Source organism: Bidens hawaiensis, unplaced genomic scaffold, assembly GCF_021521415.1.
Source record: "Bidens hawaiensis isolate Kalapana, Puna unplaced genomic scaffold, B.hawaiensis_p1.1 tig00013755_1, whole genome shotgun sequence".
NCBI classification, from domain to species: domain Eukaryota; kingdom Viridiplantae; phylum Streptophyta; class Magnoliopsida; order Asterales; family Asteraceae; genus Bidens; species Bidens hawaiensis.
The window spans coordinates 297,597-320,883 of NW_027492173.1; the positions used below are offsets into that span (position 1 = coordinate 297,597).

General features: G+C 34.1%; 2 protein-coding genes across 2 annotated transcripts; both read right to left on the minus strand.

The window, feature by feature from the left end:
• Positions 1-3,872: 3,872 nt before the first annotated feature.
• LOC143544797 (uncharacterized protein At4g18490-like) lies at positions 3,873-8,575 on the minus strand. Its single transcript, XM_077036804.1, has 14 exons — positions 8,301-8,575; positions 7,996-8,122; positions 7,604-7,792; positions 6,843-7,521; positions 6,483-6,634; positions 6,291-6,419; positions 6,070-6,192; positions 5,594-5,770; positions 5,337-5,514; positions 4,544-4,596; positions 4,428-4,470; positions 4,207-4,341; positions 4,009-4,119; positions 3,873-3,917 (listed from the first exon to the last, which is right to left on the minus strand). The coding sequence occupies exons 1-14, from the start codon at positions 8,362-8,364 to the stop codon at positions 3,873-3,875; spliced, it is 2,205 nt and encodes a 734-aa protein (XP_076892919.1). The 5' UTR covers positions 8,365-8,575.
• Positions 8,576-13,915: 5,340 nt separating this feature from the next.
• Positions 13,916-17,024, minus strand: LOC143544798 (small COPII coat GTPase SAR1A). Its single transcript, XM_077036805.1, has 3 exons — positions 16,894-17,024; positions 15,229-15,360; positions 13,916-14,341 (listed from the first exon to the last, which is right to left on the minus strand). Exons 1-3 carry the CDS (start codon positions 17,020-17,022, stop codon positions 14,021-14,023), a joined length of 582 nt encoding a protein of 193 aa, XP_076892920.1. The 5' UTR covers positions 17,023-17,024; the 3' UTR covers positions 13,916-14,020.
• Between the last annotated feature and the right edge of the window lie 6,263 nt (positions 17,025-23,287).

Sequence of the window (23,287 nt, forward strand, 5' to 3'; positions counted from 1 at the left end):
TTCCAGCGACCTTAATAATTGAGGTTTTTACTAGAAAAAAAGTTTCTAAAGGTCCAATCCAATGTTACAAAGATGCTTGATACGAAAATGTTGAGTTTTCTGGAAAAAATGTGAGTTTCTAGTCAAAACGTTTTTCCGGCGACCTGAAACTAACGACGTTAGGATTCTGTTAGTTGCGGACCATTGGAAACAAATACGTTAAAATATGAGGCTGTCAGCAGCCAATTTGTTAGTTGACCAAAAGATGATTGTTGAATTTGTTGGTATTAATAAAAACCAATACATCTATTTTTTAACATTTCAATTATTTCACTGCAATTAATTCGTTATAATTAGACTTTTTTTTTTCTTTTTTTAACTATTTTGCCTCATGTATAAGTTGTTAGAGGCAATTTGGATGTGTATTGAAAAATGGCTAACACTTAACAAACTTATTTTAATTAAAATTTGAATGGTTAATATAGCCGTTGGGAATAGCTGATGCATCAAACACCCTAATTGCAGCTCTGCAAGGGTGATGGCCGGAGGAGGAAGGGGTGTTTGGCCGGAGGTTGTTTTTGGCAACCGCAACGAAGGCTAAAGCCGATATTCAGATTGGTGGTGTTGACAAGTCCGGCGAGTCGTCGAGGTAAAGCCGATATTGATAATGGCTGTGAGTTCATCATAGTAACAAGTTTTGTGTGGCTATGAACCGAAATGTGTCGCAAGGTTGGTGTTCTTTGGGGATGGATTTTGTGCCATGGAGCTTTTAGGGATTTTTACCTATATCATATCCCCTTGCTAAGAAACCTTATTACATATTAAAAGCTAATTACATATTTCCCATCTCATTTATAATTACCCTCTTACCCTTTGGTAATTCTTATCTAACCAGAGGCCTCAACATAGCCGACATGGCTACTGTTGCCACTTCCTCCAAGCCATACAACTTCAGTTTCTTGTTTAATATCTAAGCATTGTTGCAAAAGTCGCTAGACGGACCCTATGCGGTCTACATGGGAGTTGGGTGTACTCAGAGTACTCGGGGAATACTCGGAGAGTACTCGGAATTGGTAAATATAAAGAAAATTAATTTTTGAATATTATATATATGTCAAATATCATAAGTATACCAATATTTATAATAAAATAAGTGAATATCAATACAAATAAGAGAAATACATTTTTTTAAGTATAAATATTCTAAAATTTTGCTAATCATTAACTAAAAAAAGTGATATGTTTTTTTTTAATATTATAGAAATATAAAGTATATTTATTCTTAAAGTCAAAATCGGCCCAAGTTAACCGATTAGATGTGAATTTGGCTGAGGTTGACCACATTTAATTAATTCTTAGTAACTAGACGGAGTTGGAGAAACTCTCCTCGACGCCATACCTTGTAGCTAGTACTTGGAGAGTACTCGGCCTTGAAAATTTATTTTTACAACATTGTATCTAAGTAATTTAGAATCAGCTGTATATGCATAATAAACAATTATATATCCGATTTGCAACTTACGATACAAATTTGAAATAGGCAGCCGTGATTTTTGTTAGGTTTATTGATTTAAAAATGAAAAAAATGTGATTTTAGATTTTTTTGAAACCGCAAATAAAGCTGGACATGACAAGTGTCTTGATGAAATACTCCATCTTTACCACAATCGCATATAAAATTAAACTTTTGCATGTACATCAAGCAATGGGACTTGTATATTGCTTTATGTTTATCAGTTTTAACTTTGAATATTGTAAAAATACATTTTTATATTTGCTAACAATGAAAAAATTCGGCTTTAATTGAATTTATTAGCCTCGATAAATTCGTCTTAGCACCAACTCGATTTGAGTTTAAATTGGGGATATATGCAATTGTTGTTATTAAGAATGGGGTATACATAAATAGTTTTTAATTAGTTCATTAAGGACAAAATAGTCATTTAATTAGAAAATTTTAATAAAATGGAGAGATATGTAATATATGTGGTTTAAGGAGGAGAAATATGTAATTGATTTTAAGGGATGGATAAATATGTAATAAAGGAACTTAGAGCATTCTCATCCCGTTCCCTACCCTATATCCATATATATCATATAACTACAATTAAAAATACTGTATTTTCTCTCTTCTGTTTAATTAAATAATAATTTTTATATCTTTATCATCATATTTTCTCTCTCTTTCACTCACAACTTCTTTAAGAAAATATTAAAAAATTATACAGTATCTACAGTAAAACCTCAAATTTAACTTTCCCATATAAATTTTCTCTCTCCTCTACTCACAACCCCACCTTATAATTTACAAACCCTCCTCACATAATTTTGAAGAATAGGTTCGAAATGCTCTAAAGAAAGGGATATATGTGAATGCCCCTATTTTTTAACTAACAAATAGGTACAAAGACTAGATTGCCCCTTACTTAATGACGTAAATAAACGGAGTTAACAATTTGGACTTAATTGGCAAGAAGTTAGAAATCTCGATGGTCCATTTACACAAAAAAAAAAACCTTTTGGACGAAAATCGCATAAATGACCAAACCTGAGGGACGATTTAAACACTTTACTCGACTTTTTAGTGTTAGTGAAACATAGAGAGGAATAAGATAGGGGTATTGTCGTTAAATGTGATTTTAAAATAAAAAAAATGCCTATTTTGTTAAATCGGTTGTCTTATCGGTTCACTGGTTGAATGGAAGTTTGACTAGTTGACCTGATTCCAAAAACAGAGATATGTTACACATAATTTTGTTAAATCGGTTGTCTTATTGGTTCAACGGGTATATAACTTGTCCATTCGAAGAGAATTCAAATGAATCAAACCATACCAGTTGTTTATCGGTATGGCCTGTTCTCAGTCCAGCCAGCCGCTCTAGTTGTGAAAACAGAATAAAACTAGTGAAACTAGGGGTCAAATTAACAAAACTAGCGTCTCCAAAATGCATTTTTAAACCCTGTAACATCTTACGAATGTGTTAAAACCATTATTTACTTAATATAATAATATTTATAATAAATACTAAATATATATAAAATTATATTTTACTTCTATTTTGACAGGGTGAAAGCCTCAAAAAAGTTTGCCAAGGCCTCGGCCTTTTTCCAAAAAAAAAAAAAATTCCAAAAGATGAGGAGGTGAAATTTGCGTGCGCAGTCAACATAAGGAGGGTAGTAAAGCCACCTCTACCGGCAGGCTACTGGGGCAACGGCTGTGTTCCAATGTACGTAACGGCCACAGCAGGAGATGTAATAGAAAAACCCATTTGGGAAACTGCTGAACTGATTAAAAAGAGCAAGAGAAACGTGAGCGACGAGTATGTTCACTCGTTTATCGATTACCAAGAGCTAAACTACAAGAAAGGGATCAATGCTGGCCCAAGGGTTAGCGCATTTACTGACTGGAGGCACTTGGGCCACTCAACGGTTGACTTTGGTTGGGGTGGTCCTGTCACTGTTCTGCCCCTATCAAAATGCTAGGGAGCGTTGAGCCGTGTTTCTTCTTGCTGTATTCAAGGTGGTGTTGTATTTACACGCAAAGGCAGTTGTTAGTTTTCGAGAAGTTTGGTAAAATGGAGTACGTGTAGGGAATTGTGAGTCAATGTATGGTTCGACTGATATATTGACAATATATCGACAGAAAATGAATCAAATTCGTATTAACAATCTCTTGTGCCACTATATTAAATTCTAATGAATTAGTAGGCTATTATTATTATCTAAAAAATCAATTCATATAAAAGTCTATCAATGATAAGTATTCCACCATATTCTAATTATATGATTCTCTCAACATAAAACTATGCTTGTTATGATATATGAACATGAATAAAAGTACCTGAAACTCTGTTTTGGAACTCGCTATACAGTATACACATTCAGATCTCGAGCTACTTGTCAATCAGCAGCGCAGCAAGTTCCTGAACCATGCGGATGTAACTAATATATCAAGGACTAAAACAATTGTAATCCCAAACACCAAACAGATATATAAAACTATTTATATTTAATTTTATAAAAGGATATCTTGTCTTGATGGATGGGATGGTTGAGCATCAGGAGTTGATTGTTGTTGACAATAGCACGAGCAAGTATGCCGTTTGCCTCCTCGTGTTTCTTTTTCAGCTTGTTGCATATCTGCATTGAAAAACGTGTCCGTGGTTAGTTACTACTTTCGGGTCATCCTCAAATAGTTTTTCACATTAAATATGCTTATATACTCACATCTTCAAGCTCCTTTGAATATGCTTCAGCCTTTTCAAAAATATCATCATTTTCTATCGAAGATATCTCCATTTCTGTTAGAGAAACATTAAGCATAGGGGACTTATCATGTACCAGACTCGCATAATTGCCACCCTGTGATGAGGAAACCGAAATGCGTGTTAGTTGTAATTATTCATGACGTCTTGAGAATGATCCACCAATGCTTTTAGAAGAAGTACCTGTTCCTCGGCAGCTTCTTTCGATAATGCAGTGATTTTGCTGCTGATTATTGATAAAATATATGCTTTAGATAAAATTAAATAAAATAAGACAAGTACACATAAAGTTGTAGGACCTGCAGGGTGATGCAGAGAGACGTTTTAATGGAGTTAAACGTGGTGTTGATTCCTGCATAATTAATCATAAACTTTATAATGTACTTATTTATGTTTCTTTTCTTTTGAGCGATATTAGTTTATGTTTCATAACCCTTTATCCAAGCATTTATTATTTAAAGAGTTTTTATGAATGGGCTGATTCGGGTTATATATATTTGTCTAACGGGTGGTAAAAATGTGAAAACATTGATTAAAAGAAACTTAAGTGCATTTTGAATGCATAAAACCTTAATATCTAAAGTCAAAAAACCATACATTACTGAAACAATTTGTGGCACCCTGGTATCTATAAGGTTCAACCAACCCATTTTGACCTAGATGTGTAAACGAGCCAAGCCGGCTCGTGAGCTACTCGCGATCAGCTTGTTAAAAGCTCAAATCGGGCCGAGCTTAAACAAGCTTGACCCAATATCGAGCCTTAAAATTAACCTTGCTCGATAAACGAGCCTGAGTTCAAGCTAGCTCACGAACCTAAAGGAGCCTATTATTTACATAACTTTTTATTTAATGCATTAAATATATCTTATATAATAACATTTATCATATACAAAATTATGATAAAAATAACTAAATAATATATATTATGTTACATATAAAAACGATAATTAAAATATATATAAAAATAAGCCAAGCTCAAGCCTGAGCTTGAGAAAACAACCCACAAGCGGAGCTCGAGCTTTATAAAAAGAGCTCAAAATGAGCCAAGCTCCAAATCGAGCTTTCGCAAGTCAAAAAGGGAGAATAGCACACCTCAGAATTTTTACGTTTCAGCGTTGGTGTAGGTGGTGTTCGTTTCGTAGTGTCAACAGAAGGGTTTCTCTTGAACACCGTGTTTGTTTGCAACTCTGGACTTTGATTCTTGTTTTTCATGGATGTCAAACCCTTTGGTAACAAGGAACTGAGTGGCTTTAGCTTCAGTTCCGTAGGTCTGCATTTAAAGATGAATGGCAATTGGTACAATTCATTTTAAATGTTTAATAGACAAAACAGAATATTCAAATAACTACCTAGAAACTCTTAAAGTAGAAACTTCCAATGCCTTAATCTCAGCTTTAGTCAGAGATATCTTATTTTCTTTCACAACAGGTTTCCTCATGTTATGAGTAGATGTCTCGGGATTTATGATATTCAGTGGAATATTTTTTTTCGGTTGTTCAGTTGAACTAGATGGACATACATCAGACCTGATGAAAAGATCCCCAAAAAGTTATTGGGGTGTTTTGTAAGTCAAATGTGTCAGTTGGGCAAAATCTTTATTATCATAATAATATATATTTTCAATCATAATTAGCGCAATAATTGTTTATGAAACTTCTAAAAAATAATAAAGAGAAGTGTTTGGGGGTCACTTCCCATTACTCGACCAGATTTGAGTAGTACTAAAAGGTATCGATTTCAATCCGAACCCATTAACGACCCACCCAAATCGTCGCACTACAATAAAAATTAAAATATACTGATAATCCAAATACAATTACCAAACCTGAGTGCATTGTTTTGGTGACTTCCCTTTGACACAGGTTCCTTCATTAGTGAAATATCATGTGCTACTGTCATCACCATTGATTCACTTCTGGGTCTTATATTATCAGTATTCAAACCCTCCCTGTAGTTAACCATATCTTAATGGAATTAGTAAACGTGTTTTACTTAAGACCTATGAGAACTATAATATCATCTGTTCAAATTATACCAACGACTCACCTTGTACTGTTAAGGCTCTTTACATGACTTGCTTCTGTGTTTTCAATGTCTTCTCGCAGCACTTTGGGCAACGACCTTGATAAACCAGTAAATTTGCTACCAGATTCTAAACTTCTAGAGCCAAACTCCCTGTAAATGTCTTAACTAGGGTTTTCCTGTTCATATTATATTTGCATTAAAAGAATGTTTCACCTTTTTTCTAATGCAGGGTTACTTGGTAAGGTGCTTGTTCTTTTGTTGCCAATGGAGATGAGTTTTGTTGAAGAGACAGATGCCTGCTGCAATTCAGATTCACTTCCATTTTGCTTTTTGAAATATTTTGATCGGATTGGGACTTTCCCTCTCTCTTTATCTGGTGCCGACTCATCAGTTGCGGTTCCACTGCATAAGATTAGAAAGATATTTACCCTTCTGTCTAGCACAAGGTTAAAGGCCGTGTCTATAATATCAAAATCATTTAAAGTTAATGTGTAACTATAATCTGCAGATATTCCAGTTTAAGTTAAACATTCAGTCATAAAGTAACGAAGACGTCCAACATATATAGAATACATACTCTATCCTGTCCAGCAAGTTCCTTTTATCAGCCAGCTCTTCATGAGCCGAATTCTCTATCCCAGGTGTCAAATGAATTTCAAGATGTGACTCAGCCTTATGTACATCACTTTCACCTTTTTCACATTGTGCTTCCAGATGTTCTGAGAAATTTTTAGTAGGAACCAACTCAGTCACAGGCCTCACGTCATTTTGCTTGGCCCCTGTACTCGGGCTCACCATTTTAACCAAGTTTCTAGATTTTTCTTCTTGCACATCTGAAAATGTATCTTCAGAATGAACATATGCATCTTGAGCAAGAGATTCTGGAGAATATCTCTTCTCTGATGAAGGAAATTCTTGTATAGGTTCTACTGTACTCTGTATCTTCTGTTCTTCAGAATGTGCAGGTTTTAGAAGAGAGCTCTCATCTATGACAGATATCAAGTTGGCATCCTCAGTTCTGGTATCAGGATCCTTAATGTTGTCTGTTTCAATGTCAACCTCTGAATTGGTAGCAACCCGTGATGCCGGATTCTTAAATGATATATCATCATCCTTGAATGCATCAACGTCTTTAGCCAAGAAGTCAGCAGAACCTCCACTGATGCTTGCATTCGAGTGGCCTTCCTTATCTTTAGATTTGTTCGTGTTTTCATCAGTCTTTGTCTTTTTTGACTCAACCAGATCTCCAAACCTACAAAAGCATATAATAAGTGACTTTACAGTTAGATTGCTGAGATATTTTCTATGATACAGAAAAACTTGGATATACCCACCCATCAAAATCAAATGAGAATCCAAAGCTATCTCTTTTTGACTGATTGGTTCCACCAAAAGCTTCTTCTTTTGATCCCTCCTTTGATTTTCCAGATTTCTTTGCAGGGGACGATACATCAAAACCAGGCATGTCGATATTGAAAGATGATATCTTGCTAAAATCAGCATCAAGAGAAAAATTCATATCCCTGGAGAAGTATTAAGCAATGAATGTTTAAAATAACTATATAGAATTCTGGATTGACTCAACTGCATAATAATAATAATATTAAGAATCTGATCTTTTCTTTCTAGAATAAGCAATGCATTTGTCCTCCATCCAAATACAAAGTAATAAACACAAAGCTACTATATATGTAAATATGCAACTATGAGTCTTCGTAGCGCTTACATTTTGTCAAACTTAAAAGCCTTTTGCTTGCCATTGGTGGATGGTTCAAAGTCAAAATCCATTTCATCATCTCCCATGGACATCGACTTCCATGATCCAAATAAGTCTTTGTCTAAGTCTATGTCTGCTATTGGACAAAGAATACTATTAACTCCTCATTTACGGAAGTCGCAAACAATAACAGTCTTATCAAGAAATCAAAGAGTGAATGATTTCACATAACTCATATGTTGGCTACAATCAAAATATTCTCCTAAAACATCTACCTAATTGAATAAGAAAACGTCAAGGACTTAAAACATTACCTAGTGAACCTTTATCCTTTGATTTGGCAGGAGGATCTGTTTTTTGTAATTCAGCCATCTGCATATTAGATTGATGATATATTACTTAGTCCAACACTTCAACATAAAACTAAACAGATGAATGAGATTAAACTTCTCACTTTTCTTGAACAATATTACATCCAAACAAGGTTCTGCATATCTCTATTTCTCTAAATCCAAAGCAATCAGGCCTTAATTGCAACAATCAATGACCTAACTAACTTACATGAAAATCAATCACAAACAATTCAAAAGAAACAGACTAATTAAAACCAGAAACTATCGGAATCAAGCTGGACAAACACATCAAACACCTAGGGTTTCGTATAATCTTAAAATTCAGCAATTGATAAGGTCTAGACATGCATAATTATCGAGCATCTACCTATTCGCATTCAAGTACAGCCAATCTACCTAAACGACAATGAGATCTAGTCTATCGTTTTGTGACTTTGATGAACAATATTACATTGAAAATAGTTCTTCATATCTCCATTTCTCAAAATACAAAGCAATCAGGCCTTACTTGCAACAATCAATAACCTAACTAACCTCACATGAAAATCATGATCACCGTAACAATATAACAGACAAATTAAAACCAGAAACTATCGGAATCAAGCTGGATAACTGCATCAAGCACCTAGGGTTTCGTATAGCCTTCAAATTCAGCAATTGATGTTAATCGTGAAGCGTAATTAGATCTAGACACGTATAAATGTCAAATATCATCTACCTATTAGCGTTCGATTATAGCCGATTTGCCTAAACGATTGCTAGATCTAGTCTATAGTTTGTGATTCAATGATGATGATAATAATAATAAGAGAAGCGCAGAAGGTAATTAAACAGATACGAATAACGATAGAGTCGATTAGAGTGGTAATAGTAATTGTCATGCAGAAAGAGAAGAAACCTGGAGTGTTGGTGTTGGTTGTGAGTGTATAATTTGGCGGTAAAATGCTTGAACCAGTAGGCTTATATAATGTGGCTAAAAGGGAACAAGGTCATTTTGATTATTAAAAGAGATTTTTTTTCTTTTTTTTCAACGACTAATTTGAATCACTGACCATTGGAGTATCATCGTGTACCACACGACCAAGCCACTAACTTAGGAGGAAATTCAATATTTAAGAAAAACCACCTCTTGTGAGATTCGAACCCAGGGCCTTATGGTCAGTCTTATCCCACCACCAAGATACAATCACTTTAGACTAACCGTTGTGGTCAAGCGATTACATTTTATTATGTATTAAAAGAGATTACATTTTATTATGTATAAATAAATAAAATTTCATATGAACTGTGGTTAGACTAACCGTTGTGGTCAAGCGAGCAGTCCCTTCACCAGCTGCCGCGAACCACCTCACTCACGAACACCGCAACGGCCCATCACGAGTGGCTTCGCTAGTGAGCCGCCACTACTGCAGTCGCTTGGCTGAAGTGATCCGTTGGGGGGGGGGGTTTGGGAATTGGAATTGGACCATTGGAATTTATTTTTTTATTAAATTTTTTCTTTCTATAACTACCTGTATAAACACCAAAAAACCTATAAAAAAATACCCACCATTCTCTCCAGCATACCTAATTAAAAACCAAATATGTAATGGAATTCCTTTTCTTTGTCCGACTCTTCGAAAGAATATGACCTTATTTTTGAAGCCGGGAGAATAACAGTTAACATGTTAGCTGAACGATTTCAAGCCGGGAGAATAATGTCTTATATCTCAAGAACCACGAGGTCCATGAAAACCTTCGTCATGAGTTGGTCGCCCATGGCTAGATGTCCCGATGATATTGTACTAGACTAGTATTATCATTTGTTAATATTTTAATTTAATGTAATATTAGTTATTAATTTCGAAATTTAGAAGAAAAATTAAATAAATAAATCAGATAATTCGCTGAAGCCACCGCTTGCCTGGACCACAACAGGCTCAGGCGGTTTCAACAGTGGCTTCAGCGAGTGTCCAGTAGCATCCAGTCAGTATTACATGACACAATATTATTGAATGAATTCAGAGCCTAATTTTAGTGACAGCACACAGTCTTAGTGGTTTTTCTACTAGCGTGTAAGAAAGATTGAGCTTGTAAAATTAATTACTTATTTGTCATCGAACCAAACAATAAGGACCAGAAATGTAATCTACTTGAAAGCATACGTATATGGAAAAAAAAAAGATTTATCAAGTAAAAAAATGTATTATAACAGTATAAGTGTATCCTTCACCAACGAATCATCAGTAGTAGAGGTGCACATACCGGTTGGTTGAAATCCGCTAGGCTTGATCAACAAAAGTCAAAATCGGTTTATGATTGGTTTTAGTTCGGGTCGAAACCGGATTTTGACAAGGTTATGATCTGTTTCGGTTCGGATTTTGATCGGTTCCGGTTCAGGTTTTGGCTGTTTTCGGTTTGGAACCAGTTTTGGTAGAGAAAATTACAAACCGGTTCCGAACCTACGGTTTCAGTCGGTTCCAAACCAGTTTCTACATAACCGGTTTTAAACCGGTTCGGTTTCGGTTCGATTTTCGGGATGGTCCAGTTAAATGGTTTATATGCCCACCTCTAATCACTAGCATCCGCATAGTCGTTACCAAGTTGTTTAACAAGCGAGCCGAGTCAAGCCAACTGTAACTTAGACTTAAAGTTAAATGAGTCAGCTTGGTATTACTCAAAAGCTCGTAAAGAGCTGAAAATTGAGCTCGAACTTGGTATCTCGATTACCGGGAAGGTTCTGCCCGATCGTTGAAAACTGTAGCCTTGCCATATAGCTAATTAGTAAGCTTGTTTGAGCTAAGGGTTGAGTTTAGGTGAGTTCACTATATCTAAGCTAAGATTATTCACAAGGGTATAATCAAACCTTGATGTAATAAACTATCAAATAATAGACTTTATTAATAAACAATACGTAAACAAAGGTAGACCATTCAGACTGATAGTCTAACTGTTATGCTAGCCTATTTAAAAGAAGTAGCGAATGAATTATTAGTTCATGTAATGGATTTGATAAACGAGCGTTTCTTCATGAGAAAGAATTGTTTTGAAAATTTTCTTTTTAAATAAGGTTATTGGATTTTAATAATTCCTGTTGACTGGCATTGGCTGTTGACAATCCCTATTCATTTTATCGCCGCTAGCGATCCCAAATTTAAAAAAAATTAGCCCCCAATGGTCCACCGTTAAAAAGGACTTAACGGCGTTATACTTTTTTCCGAATTTCAAACTAATGTTTTAAGGCTTTTGTTTGGAAATAGGATACGAGTCGATTGATGTAAATTTTAGCTAGAAATGGTGATCCAAACGACTTGATTTTTGTTAATTGTAAGTTCAAATACCTGAAGTGAAGCATTGTTTCGTCGTTTTGGAGCACTGTTTTGAACGAAGATTTATAGCAATCGACTTGTATTCTCCTTCTGATCAAAAGCCCTAAAACATTAGTTTGAAATTCGGAAAAAAGTTTAACGCCGTTAAGTCATTTTTAACGGGGGAACATTGGGGACCAAATTTTTTAAATTTGGGACCGCCAGTGGCGATAAAATAAATAGGGATTATTATCAGCCAATACCAGTCAATAGAGATTATTAAAATCCAATAAACCATAAGTAAATATTTCTTCAATATTAATTCCCTGGTATTTTAACTTTTAGTTATATTAATTAAAAGATATCGAAACAAATATTTTTCTTATATTATTTATCTAAAAAGACTAAAACTTTATCCACACCTCAACTCAACATTTCCACGGGAGAAAATAGGGCAGTCGCTTCCGATAAATTAAAATTGTATTTTTTATATGCAGACCCAATTAAATTTTTTAAGCTTCCCCGATTGCCTCTATGAAAAGAAATCCTAGGTTGGCCACCACTCATTTCCCACCTCATGAAGAGCCAAAACCTTTGTAGCTAGCTGTAAGACAATAAATAGTATATATTGGATTCATCATTTCTTAACAAGGCATTATAATAACATAGAGAACCGAATGACAAAACCTTAATGCCTAAGGCGGGCTTGTGAGCTCACACTGCATAATAATAATATAATCCAATAGTAATAGAAGTAATTACTATCAAAACACAAGAAAATCATTATCTAAATGGCCAACAAGACTTGGTTAGGGGTATCTTGGTTGCATTTACAAACCCATCTTGAAGGTGATCAGCTACCCATTGTTAGCTGCTTCTGTATAATGTATACCATCCCAATTAATATACTCTTGAAGGTGATCAGCTTGTGATTTGTGAATGAATGTTGGTGAAATTATATGAAAGTTTCAGCCATTACTTTATCAAACATGTTGTGTGCACTTGAAGATTACTTTTTTTTTATTTTTATTTTTATTTGTTTTTGTGCAATTGTTTATTAGCAATACAGATAGTCAAATAGGGGTATACACTGCAAATACTAATTACTAAATAAATAAATAAATAAAAACACCACCCCATTCTTTATAACAGGTTGTATGATGTTATATCAACTTTGAACATCAGAGAGTGGCATATTATACGGAGTGAAAATGATCATAGGCTCAGATGATTTTGTCAAAGTCAAAAGGCTGGCGTTGCCCATACGGGCTGTATGACACGCCATTGATATCTTGATATAGTTTGATAGTAAGTTGTGTTCGGCGCCACGTTATATCAAAGGTGTTTCTTACCATAAATTAAATCAAACACATCTTTTATAACTTTTATTTTGATATTATAAAAAGATTATTAGAGTTTTATAATTCTAGCTTTCATCTGTTAGAACAATAAATCTTTGCGAGAACACGTAGAACAAACTGAACCATTTAATTTTTAATAAATATGCGTAGATTATGTACGTAGAAACTTTTGAATTAATTTTTTAAAAATGTGGAGATTGGAATCCCGCGACTTATGACAGTATTTGTAATTGTTATCGAAGAACCGAGTTATCTTAATGAAGCAAATGTGAATGACTTGAGGAAAATGTATATATTAGGCATAGATGAAACGAGCCGAGCCCCGCCTGACGAGCCCCGCCTGACGCCAACTATCTCAATGTCAAGCTCAATTCTTAACTAATGTTACAAGCTAAGGTTCAGTCTAATAGATACAAATATTTATTTGTATGTAGGCTGATTATACAACTAATTGGCTCATGTAGGCTCACAAGCTTAATCAAGCTCGAGGTAGTAAGCCCAAGCTGAAGCTCATTTAACCTATTTACGCTTTAGCGAGCTAATCTCAAAAAACTCACGAGTGACAAGGTTCCCTTACATTGTAATGATAACTATATATGAAACGCGTAGAAGTAAATAGCAAACTCCAAGGCAATGGTATAAACTGTAGAAACTGGGTAAAGGGATTGATGTACTTTTATGTTTTATCTCTAACGGGTCAAACGAGAATTCAAAAAAATCGTTAAAAAAACAAGTCAAATGGGTAGTAGAGAAAGGCGCCCAAAGCATATTGTTAATGAATAAAATCTACTAAATCATATTGTTACTATATAAGGATATATCATATACCATGCAATAACATTTATCAGAAATGTTTCATAAAAAAAATAAAATGAATAAAAGATAGTGCAAGCACACCAAACAAACTTTAATCAAAATAAAAATGGTTCTTTCTTGAATTCTTGTTATTTCATTTCTTCAAGATATTGTTTTTGTGTTTCTTGAAAACAAAGAGAGTTTATCACAATAATAATACCTGACAAACTTTTGTAACCTATTTGATGTATTGTGAAACCCATTTGAATCCGTCACCATAACCCATTTTGCGCACAATACTACACATAAATACCTCCAACGGGCGTACACTTGAATCTTGAAGGTTGACTTTTCCTTTGCCAGTTGTCACACCGGTCAAACCCAAATGGTAACGCAACTCGTCCTCTGAAGCAGCATATGGTATGTCAATCTTGTTCCCCAAGATAAGAAACGGGACCGCAGCTAGATTTTCATCAGAAAGAAGTGCATCCAATTCTTTTTTTGACTCTGCAAATCGTTCCTTATCGTATGCGTCCACCAAATAAACAACAGCATCAACCTGTAGACATAAACTTACGATAATTTGCAAAACAATATCATATCATATGTATGTTACACACTCAAAACAAAGTATTTGTTGAATCAAACACATTAAACATATCAAAGCTAGTGATCACAATACAATAATATATACCATCACAATACAGAGAATAACAAGACGAAATCCTAACTAGTTTGAGGCAGTAGAACCTGATTATTACATTATGGGCACAAATTCAGGATCTTTCAAGTTGAAATGAACCAAAAACTAATAGAACTTTATGTAATTGACAGTCACTATACTGAATTCCACAGAAAGCTTAGGTCAATTTAAATCTCACTCACGCACATGAACAGTTAATGTAATTGACAGTCACTACATAGAATTCATAGCAAATTTAGGTAAAACTAATCTCACACGTAGGGTTGTAAATGAACCGAACCGAACAAGGTCTTCCTCATATATGTAAATTAATCACATTATACTCATATAATTGTTTGTTTTATAAGTGATAATTTTGCTTAAATCTATACGATGAGATTAGAAAAGTTTTATTAAAATTTATTAAAAACCTTTAATAAACAAAAAACATAAAAGGGCTTGAACAAACACATTATCGAAGGCTCACGAACACAATTGAACGAACATAGTCTCCATTTGTGTTTGTTCATTTAGTCAACCGAATGAAATTCCTTGTCCATGTTCATTCACTTGTTAAACAAACAAACATAAACGAACTTTCAGTCAAAAGTTAACGAACAATTCACCGAACGTTCGTTCCATTTACAGCTGCCTCACACACATACAAGCATATACAGCTATGAATTTGTAAAACAAGGCAACACCAGGCAACAAATTCAAGCATATGAAGTCAAAAGAAAGTCTATATGAATGTAATTGTATACCTTCGCGTAATAATCCTTCCAGACTCTACGAGCAATCTGATGACCTCCTAGATCAAACGCTTTGAACTTGATTTTTCCGATACTCAACTCTTCGGACGTCGGATGTTGCGTCGGTTGATGTTGAACTAATCTCTGGTAAATCAAACAAAAGAAAGTTAGAACATAACAAAATTTCAATAAAAATCACACAAAAGAAAGTTAGAACATAACAAAATTTCAATGAAAATCGCACAAATCGGTGAAAATTATGCCAAAACGGATGCAATTTAGTGTCAGGAAACTGAAACTGAAATATAATTAGGTCAAAATTGATGCAAATTTATTTAGGAAACTGAAATCAAGTGAGAATATAACAAAATCACGATAAAAAACGGGCAAAATTGGTCAAGACGGTCAAAATTGATGCATATTAGTGATAGCAAACTGAATTTTCAAGTTAAAATATAACAAAACCACAATGAAAATTAGGCAAAATCAGTACCAATTAGGTCAAAATTGCTGCAAATTAGTGTCATGAAACTGAAATCAAGTGCAAATACAACAAAATCGTTAACAACTAGGTCAAAATTGATGCAAATTAGCGTTATGAAAAAGTATCAATGAAAATTAGACAAAATCAGTAACAATTAGGTCAAAATTGATGCAAATTAAGAAACTGAAAGTGAAACTGAAATTCACTGCAAATTAAGAAACTGAAAGTGAAACTGAAATATAATTAGGTCAAAATTGATCCGAATTTGTGTTATGAAACTAAATTCAAGTAAAAATATATCAAAATCATTAACAATAAGATCAAAATTGATGTGAATTGGTGTTAGAAAACTGAAATCAGGTGAGCATATAACAAAATCGTTAACAATTAGGCCAAACTGATGCAAAATTGTGTTAGAAAACTGAAATCAAGTGAAAACACAGCAAATCTCGATATTAATTACACAAAATCAGTAAGATTTAGGTGAAAATCGATACAAATTTACGTTATGAAGCTGAAGTCAAGTAAAACTATAACAAAATCAGTAACAATTAGATCAAAATTGATGCGAATTTCTGATATGAAACTGAATCAAGTGAAAACACAGCAAAATCAGTAACAATTAGATCAAAATTGATGCGAATTGGTCTTACGAAACAGAAATTGAAAGTAATTAGGCAAAATTGATGCAAATTTCTGTTATGAAACTGATTCAAGTGAAAACACAGCAAAATCACAATGAAAATTAGGCAAAATCAGTAACAATTAGGTCAAAACTGATGCAAATTAGTGTTATGTAACTGAAATTGAAAGTAATTTGGTCAAAATTGATGCAAATTTCTGTTATGAAACTGAAATTATAACAAAATCGTTAACAATTAGGTCAAAATTGATACGAATTTTGACCTAGTTGTTACTGATTTTGTTATATTTTCACTTAATTTCAGTTTCATAACACAAATTGGCATCAATTTTGACCTAGTTATATTTCAGTTCAGTTTCATAACACAAATTCGCTTCAATTAGACCTAATTGTGTTATGAGACTCAAATCACGTGAAAATACAAGATAATCCCGATGAAAATTAGGCAAAATCAGTAACAAATCAGTAACAATTAGGTCAAATTGATGCGATTTAGTATTTACAAACTGAAATTGAAGGTATAAATAGGTTAGATCTGGTCAGGACTAACCTCATCTTTAAGCATATGAAGCAACGTAGTTTTACCGGCGTTATCCAGCCCGAGGAACAAGATCTTCGCTTCCTTCTGCCATAGCCCGAGAGATGCTAATATGCCGTAGAACCAATCGAACAAAAACATATTATTATTATTATTGTTATTGTTATTGTTATTGTTATTGTTATTGTTCAATTAGGTCAAAATTGAGTGAGTTTGTGGCTTCTGCAACTGCTTTTAAATCTGATTTATTTATGTCTCACGACAATGACAGCTCAGACTGGTGAGCCTATCTGTAATTGTATTATATCGCCGTATGTTCGTTACTTAACTACTCTTGGTTTAATATTGTAAACGGGTCGGGTTTGCAGGTTGACGATCACCAACTCAAATATCGTGTCAAGTTTACGAGCTCGAACATGAGAATTTTAATTTTTTTAACACGATTTATTTATATCATACGTTTAATTTCTTATTCTCAAAAATTGTGTCAGATTTACAAGCTCGAATATGACACGAATATCGATTAGGGGTGTTCTTCGGGTTCGTTTTTCGGGTTACGGGTTTTTCGGGTCAGGTTATTCGGGTTTCAAAGTTTTAAATCTTGACCCGAAACCCAACTCAAATTTGTCATAGGTTTTCGGATTCGGGTTTTTTCGGGTTGGGTTAATCGGGTTTCGAGTATCCTATAAAAAGAAATGTTTAAAAAGCTATAGTGTTAAAACTGAAACTATAAAGTCCTCATTTCTAAATAAATAAAGTATTTGGGTCATTTTAGTTGACATGTCGAGAGACGTTAATTAAATTAATTAAATAATGTGTAGAGTATAGATAGGATAAGGTTAGCAAGGTTAATGGACTTGAACACAATTATGGGCCTAAAAGCCTTAGGACTTTGCCTATTTAAACCCTAAACCCTGATTTCAACCTTATTCTCATCATTTCATCATCATTCTCCTGTCATTCTCACTCACCCATACACACACAAATCCATCTTTCCATACCAATCCAAGATCTAGTTCAATCACACCAATAGATAAACATTATATTCATTTTAATTTGTTTTCCTTCGTTAAAATTTATAGCAAATGAATGAACAATCTTGAAAGTAAACATGAACGAACCGAGCTAAACCGACAAACGAGTTTCAATCAAATAATAACGACAAGTTGCTTAAGAAAATAAATGATATAAATAACAAACTGTTACAAACGGGTTCGTCGAACCCAAACCCCCATAAACAACTCGAATCAGATCTGCCATGATTGAAACTCGGACCACTGGGTTCGAGATGTTCTTAGTTCCTCATGTCGGCCACGAACAGCCAAGCTGTGATCTAGATCCGAGTTTCCGGCAAGGGTAAAACCTATGCGAAAAAGTCCCAAGCGAAAATCCTATGCGAATCCGGCAAGCGAAAAAACCCATGCCAAAAGGTTATGCGAAAAAAGGCTATGCGAAATTCTTGGTTGTGTATGGCCGGAGGTGAAGGAAAGAGGGGCAAACGGCGGTGGCCGGACTTAGCTGGGGTGGTGGCGGCCGTGGGTAGGGAGAAGAAGTAGAAGTGGTGGTGGAGGGTGGCCGTGGAATACGATGAGGGAAGCAAAACCCGACCTCCGAGTGTCGTCATCCGATGGCCGGATATGGAGGGAAGGTGGCGGCGACGGGAGGCTTCCATGGTTAAAGAAGAAGAAGAAGAAGAAGAAGAAGAAGAAGAAGAAAGTGGGTAGGGTTAGGTTAGATGGTGGGTGGGGTTGGAGTGGTATTTATATAATACTAGGCGGGTGCCCGCGCGATGCAGCGGGAAACACATACCCTGGTAATCATGTAACAAGTTTATGGGCGATCGTTGTTTGATTTAAAACCGTAAAATCATTCAAGCTGGTTAATGGCTTGATTTCACGGTTAATTTTTTCCATTAACTTCTGGCAGGTCGTTTTTAGTTTTCGACGAAAACCCGTTGTTAACGGTTATGCCTACGGTTTAAGCTTGGCCTTCATACTTTTTGTGAAGCCGTTACAAATTCGTACAACATTAATTTGATTTGTTTTTGTTGCTTTGTTGTTTTAATGTGAGTTGTATAAATGGAGGACAAATTTATAATTTCAGATTTTATAAACTAAAACATAACATGGGTTATACTTTAATGCATATTTATGTGTTTAAATAATTTATTGATTTATAGTTACATATTTAAATTGTACAATAATGCTTTAGTGACTTGTACATTATAAACCGTACCTCATTATTGAATAAATTTTATATGGAAATGTCGACAAAAATAAGTTCGATGCATCGGTAAGCTCTGTTTTTTCCTTAAACGTAATATATTTAGAGATATAGAAGAAAAATAAGAAAATATATAAACCTGCCAAATACATGAGTAAAGATGAGGGGTAAAAGTTGTAACAATTTCTTAAATTTACAAAATGTTAGTAAAGTTTAAGGGCCAATTTCATAACTATTTTCTAACAAATTGAATTTACGTAAAACATATTTTATAGTGGACAACTTTGCCCTTATGCTACATGCTTTATAGGGTGTACATAAAGCTTTGAATATTGTAAATTACTTAAAAACTAGTGTCTTAATTTGTCCATTAGTGCTACATTATATATAGTATATGGTCGTGCGATGCGGCGGGGAACGAAAATTCTAGTAATCATGTAAAAATTACGGATGTTCAAGGTTCGTTTGAAACCTTAAAAACGTTTAAACCGATCATCACTTTTGGTCAGCTGGTTTCAGAATGTTCAAACCATAGCAAACGGTTTGGTTTATGCTTTATACTGAAAATTGGCCATATAAAACCGGGGCCGGTCGGTAAACTTATTATTGAAGCTCAATGTGTGAAACCAAACCATTAGTAACGATTCAGTTTTGGTTTTCAATGAAAAAATATGAACCGGCGGTTTGACTTATTGCTTAACTTAGAAGCTGTTAAAACCGAATTGTAACACCCATACGTAACATCCTAATTTTAATTGGAATAAACTATAGAAATACCATACCCAAATTAAAGACAATAAAATGCTCATTTTTATGGTGTAATTTTCTTAAAAGAATATTAACATATGAAAAAGTTACGGCCACTGGAAAATCGTTGGTGGGAAGTTGGTTAACAATTAAATTTAAAAGAAATACATTGGTAAAGATAAAGGTCCAAAGCTGTAACTATATCTTAAATTTACAAAAGCTTATTAAAGTTGAGGTGTAATGTTGTAACTATTTATAGTCATATTTTTTAATAGACAAGTTTGTCATTATCTTACATGCTATATAATGTGTGTATTATGCATTATAAGTTGTAAATTACTTAAAAAAGAGGTGTCTTAATTTACCCATGATTTATGTATTATATATAGTATAGATTAATAATAAGTAATAATAACTATAATAATACAAATGTAATAAGGATAATAATAATAATAATAATAATAATAATAAAAGTACTTATAAAAGAAAGATGGCAAAAAAGTAAACGAAACCCGAACCCGAGACCCGACTCGTCTAACGACTCGTGACCCGCCTCAAACAAAGGAATGAAAGTTGAATATTAACCCACCCGTTAAGGAAGTGAAATCTTTAATGAAGATAGGTATGGATCCGACACAAACCCGGGACACGACTCGTTTAGAACCCGAACTCGCTTAAGGAAACGTTAACTTGTAAATGCGTGAGAACGTGAATTAATAATAACGAAGTGAATATAATATATATACATATATATATATATATATATTAATAACGATGAATAAAGGTTGTATTACAATAATATTAATACCTAAATAATAAATCTATAATATTAATAATAGTAAGTGGTTAATAATAATAATGATAATAATAATTTTAGACTTGAAAGGTGTTGGGCTATATATGTGGTTTATGCTTGTAGGTTGGGCTTAGATAGGGTATATTATGTAAGCCGAGAACTTTAGTGGTTCTCGGCGGGCTTTCGGCTTTTGTTGGGCTAGTATGATAGTTCCCTATATATATAGATATCTTGTATAGGGTTTAAAGGGTTGTTCGTTCACATGGTTATTAGCTGTCTAAAGGTTATCTTAGACGAGTATTGTATTGCTAGTGCTTAAGCACCCGACGTTAATATTAACGTGTGTTTTGAAGCCATTCTTGTGTTCGACGTGTTTGTGTTTTGTTTGTGTCATTGAATCATCTAGTGTTAGAATTCCGCACCAACATCTAGATTGTTGATATCATAATTGTAGTGATCCAGATTCGGGACTTACAAAAGGTAAAAGTAAAGGATACAAGATAAATGAAACCCGAATCCGAAACTCGCCTTATGCCAAACCAATGGTTTATGAGACCCGCTCAGAAACACTTAAACTTAAAAGCCCGTTATAAATGAAGAAATTGAAAGGAGCGTACGTACGAAGGATAACTTGCGACAGTATACAATTACATAATAATAATAATAATAATAATAATAATAATAATAATAAGTACGAATAGTAATGAAGTGATATAATAATAAATATAATTACGACAGTAATAAATGTCGTTAAGAATACAAACTAATAACGACGGTTCATTAATAAGATAATGTTAAGTATATTAAATCAATATGAACGGATAAAGAAGAATATATGTCGGTTCAGTTAACTTAAAAGTTAACCCCGTTAACTTAAGATATGAATAACAAGAAATTATAGAGGATTAATACATGTACATTATTAACAGTTAGTCGAGCTCAGTTGAAGAAATGAATTACTATTAACGGGGAACGCAACAGGATCCAGGTGAGTTCTAGCCCCCTTTCTCTGTGTCGTTTTTCGGGACTGTGTACATACTCCTATGTGATAGTTAATACGCATATCCTAAGTGATAAGTGTATGATGCGTATATGATTATTTATTGATTGTTATTATTGAATGTTGTATGAATGTACGTATATAAATATAATTATTATATATGCAATTGAAAGACGTGTAAAGTATGCACGTATGATAGGAAACATATGAAGTAATGTATGGACGATTGACGGGGTATGTATGGTTGTATGGTTAAACGAGACAAAGGGACCAGGCCCTAATAATATCTGAGATAGCAGGGACCAGACCCTAATAATATCTGAGATTGTGGTAGAAGGGATCAGACCCTAGTAATATCTGTGATAGTAGGGACCAGACTCTTATAATATCTGAGATAGTAGGGACTAGACCCTCATAATATCTGAGATTAGAGGGACCGGACCCTATTAATATCTGAGATGAGGGATCAGACCCTAAAAATATCTGATATAGAGGGACCAAACCCTAATAATATCCGAGATAGTAGAAGTAGAGTAGTTCATGGTATACCTTAGGAAAGTAGGAACGGAAGTGTGTAAATACGTATGTATGATCGTAAAGTATATATGAATGAGTAGTAGCAAATAAAGTACGAAATACGTATCTCCGGACGCGTATAAGTATGGATGTGAACGTATTGTATGTTAATTGATTAACTAGAACTCACTCAGCGTAGCTGACTTTTAGTATGCACGCAGGCAAGTAGAATGAGACAAGTTGCTTGATGAGGACACGTGGCAATAAGAGGAAGACTGGCATCGCGATGAAGAAGACGCCCGTGTCGTTTTATGTTTTATGGATTTATGTTATGATATTTTAAGACAAGATGGTTATGTTATGTTATGAATGAATGACTTTTAAATTCCGCGAAATGTTTTAATTAACTCTGATTTTATGAATTATGTGAATGAGTAAAGTCAACCAGCGAGAAAGTAGGGCACCCGGATCGGGGGCCTTACAGAAACAACATAATTTTCTTTGCTTGTAACGAATACTCAAATAATAAACCAATATAACTTGATAAAACAATTCAAAAGAAGAGTAGAACTAACTCGAACTATAATCGTCTTCAATCGGGCGTGATTTGGTTGTTCGATTACGGTTGATATTAGTAATAAACGAAAAACATAAATCAACAATAAACAATTGATCCATAGTAGTTGGAATGACAATAGTCGATTAGAGTCGCATTCTGATAACTTTAGTGGCTAAGATTTAGCGTATTATAACTAAAAGTATATTTAATATCAAAACTAACAAAACTTTATTCAGGTTTTTCGGGTTGACCTGAAACTTTTAAATCAAACCCAAGAACAAACCCGAATTACTTCGGTCCGGGCTCGGGTTAGTCTTTTCTCGGGTTAGATTAGTTCTAGTTCGGGTTCGGGTTTTCTCGAAATGGGTTTCGGGTTTTAGGTAAAATGGTAGCCCTAATATATGTCTGATGATACGAGCATGACCAATTAACGTGATTTATGTTATATCTTATTTTTAATACTCTAAGAGTCTCAACTACGTGTAAATTATAAAAATTATTTTTTGTTTTAAATGTCAACGATCTAATCATGCCATAAGCACGCAACTTAAAGGTTAAATGAATA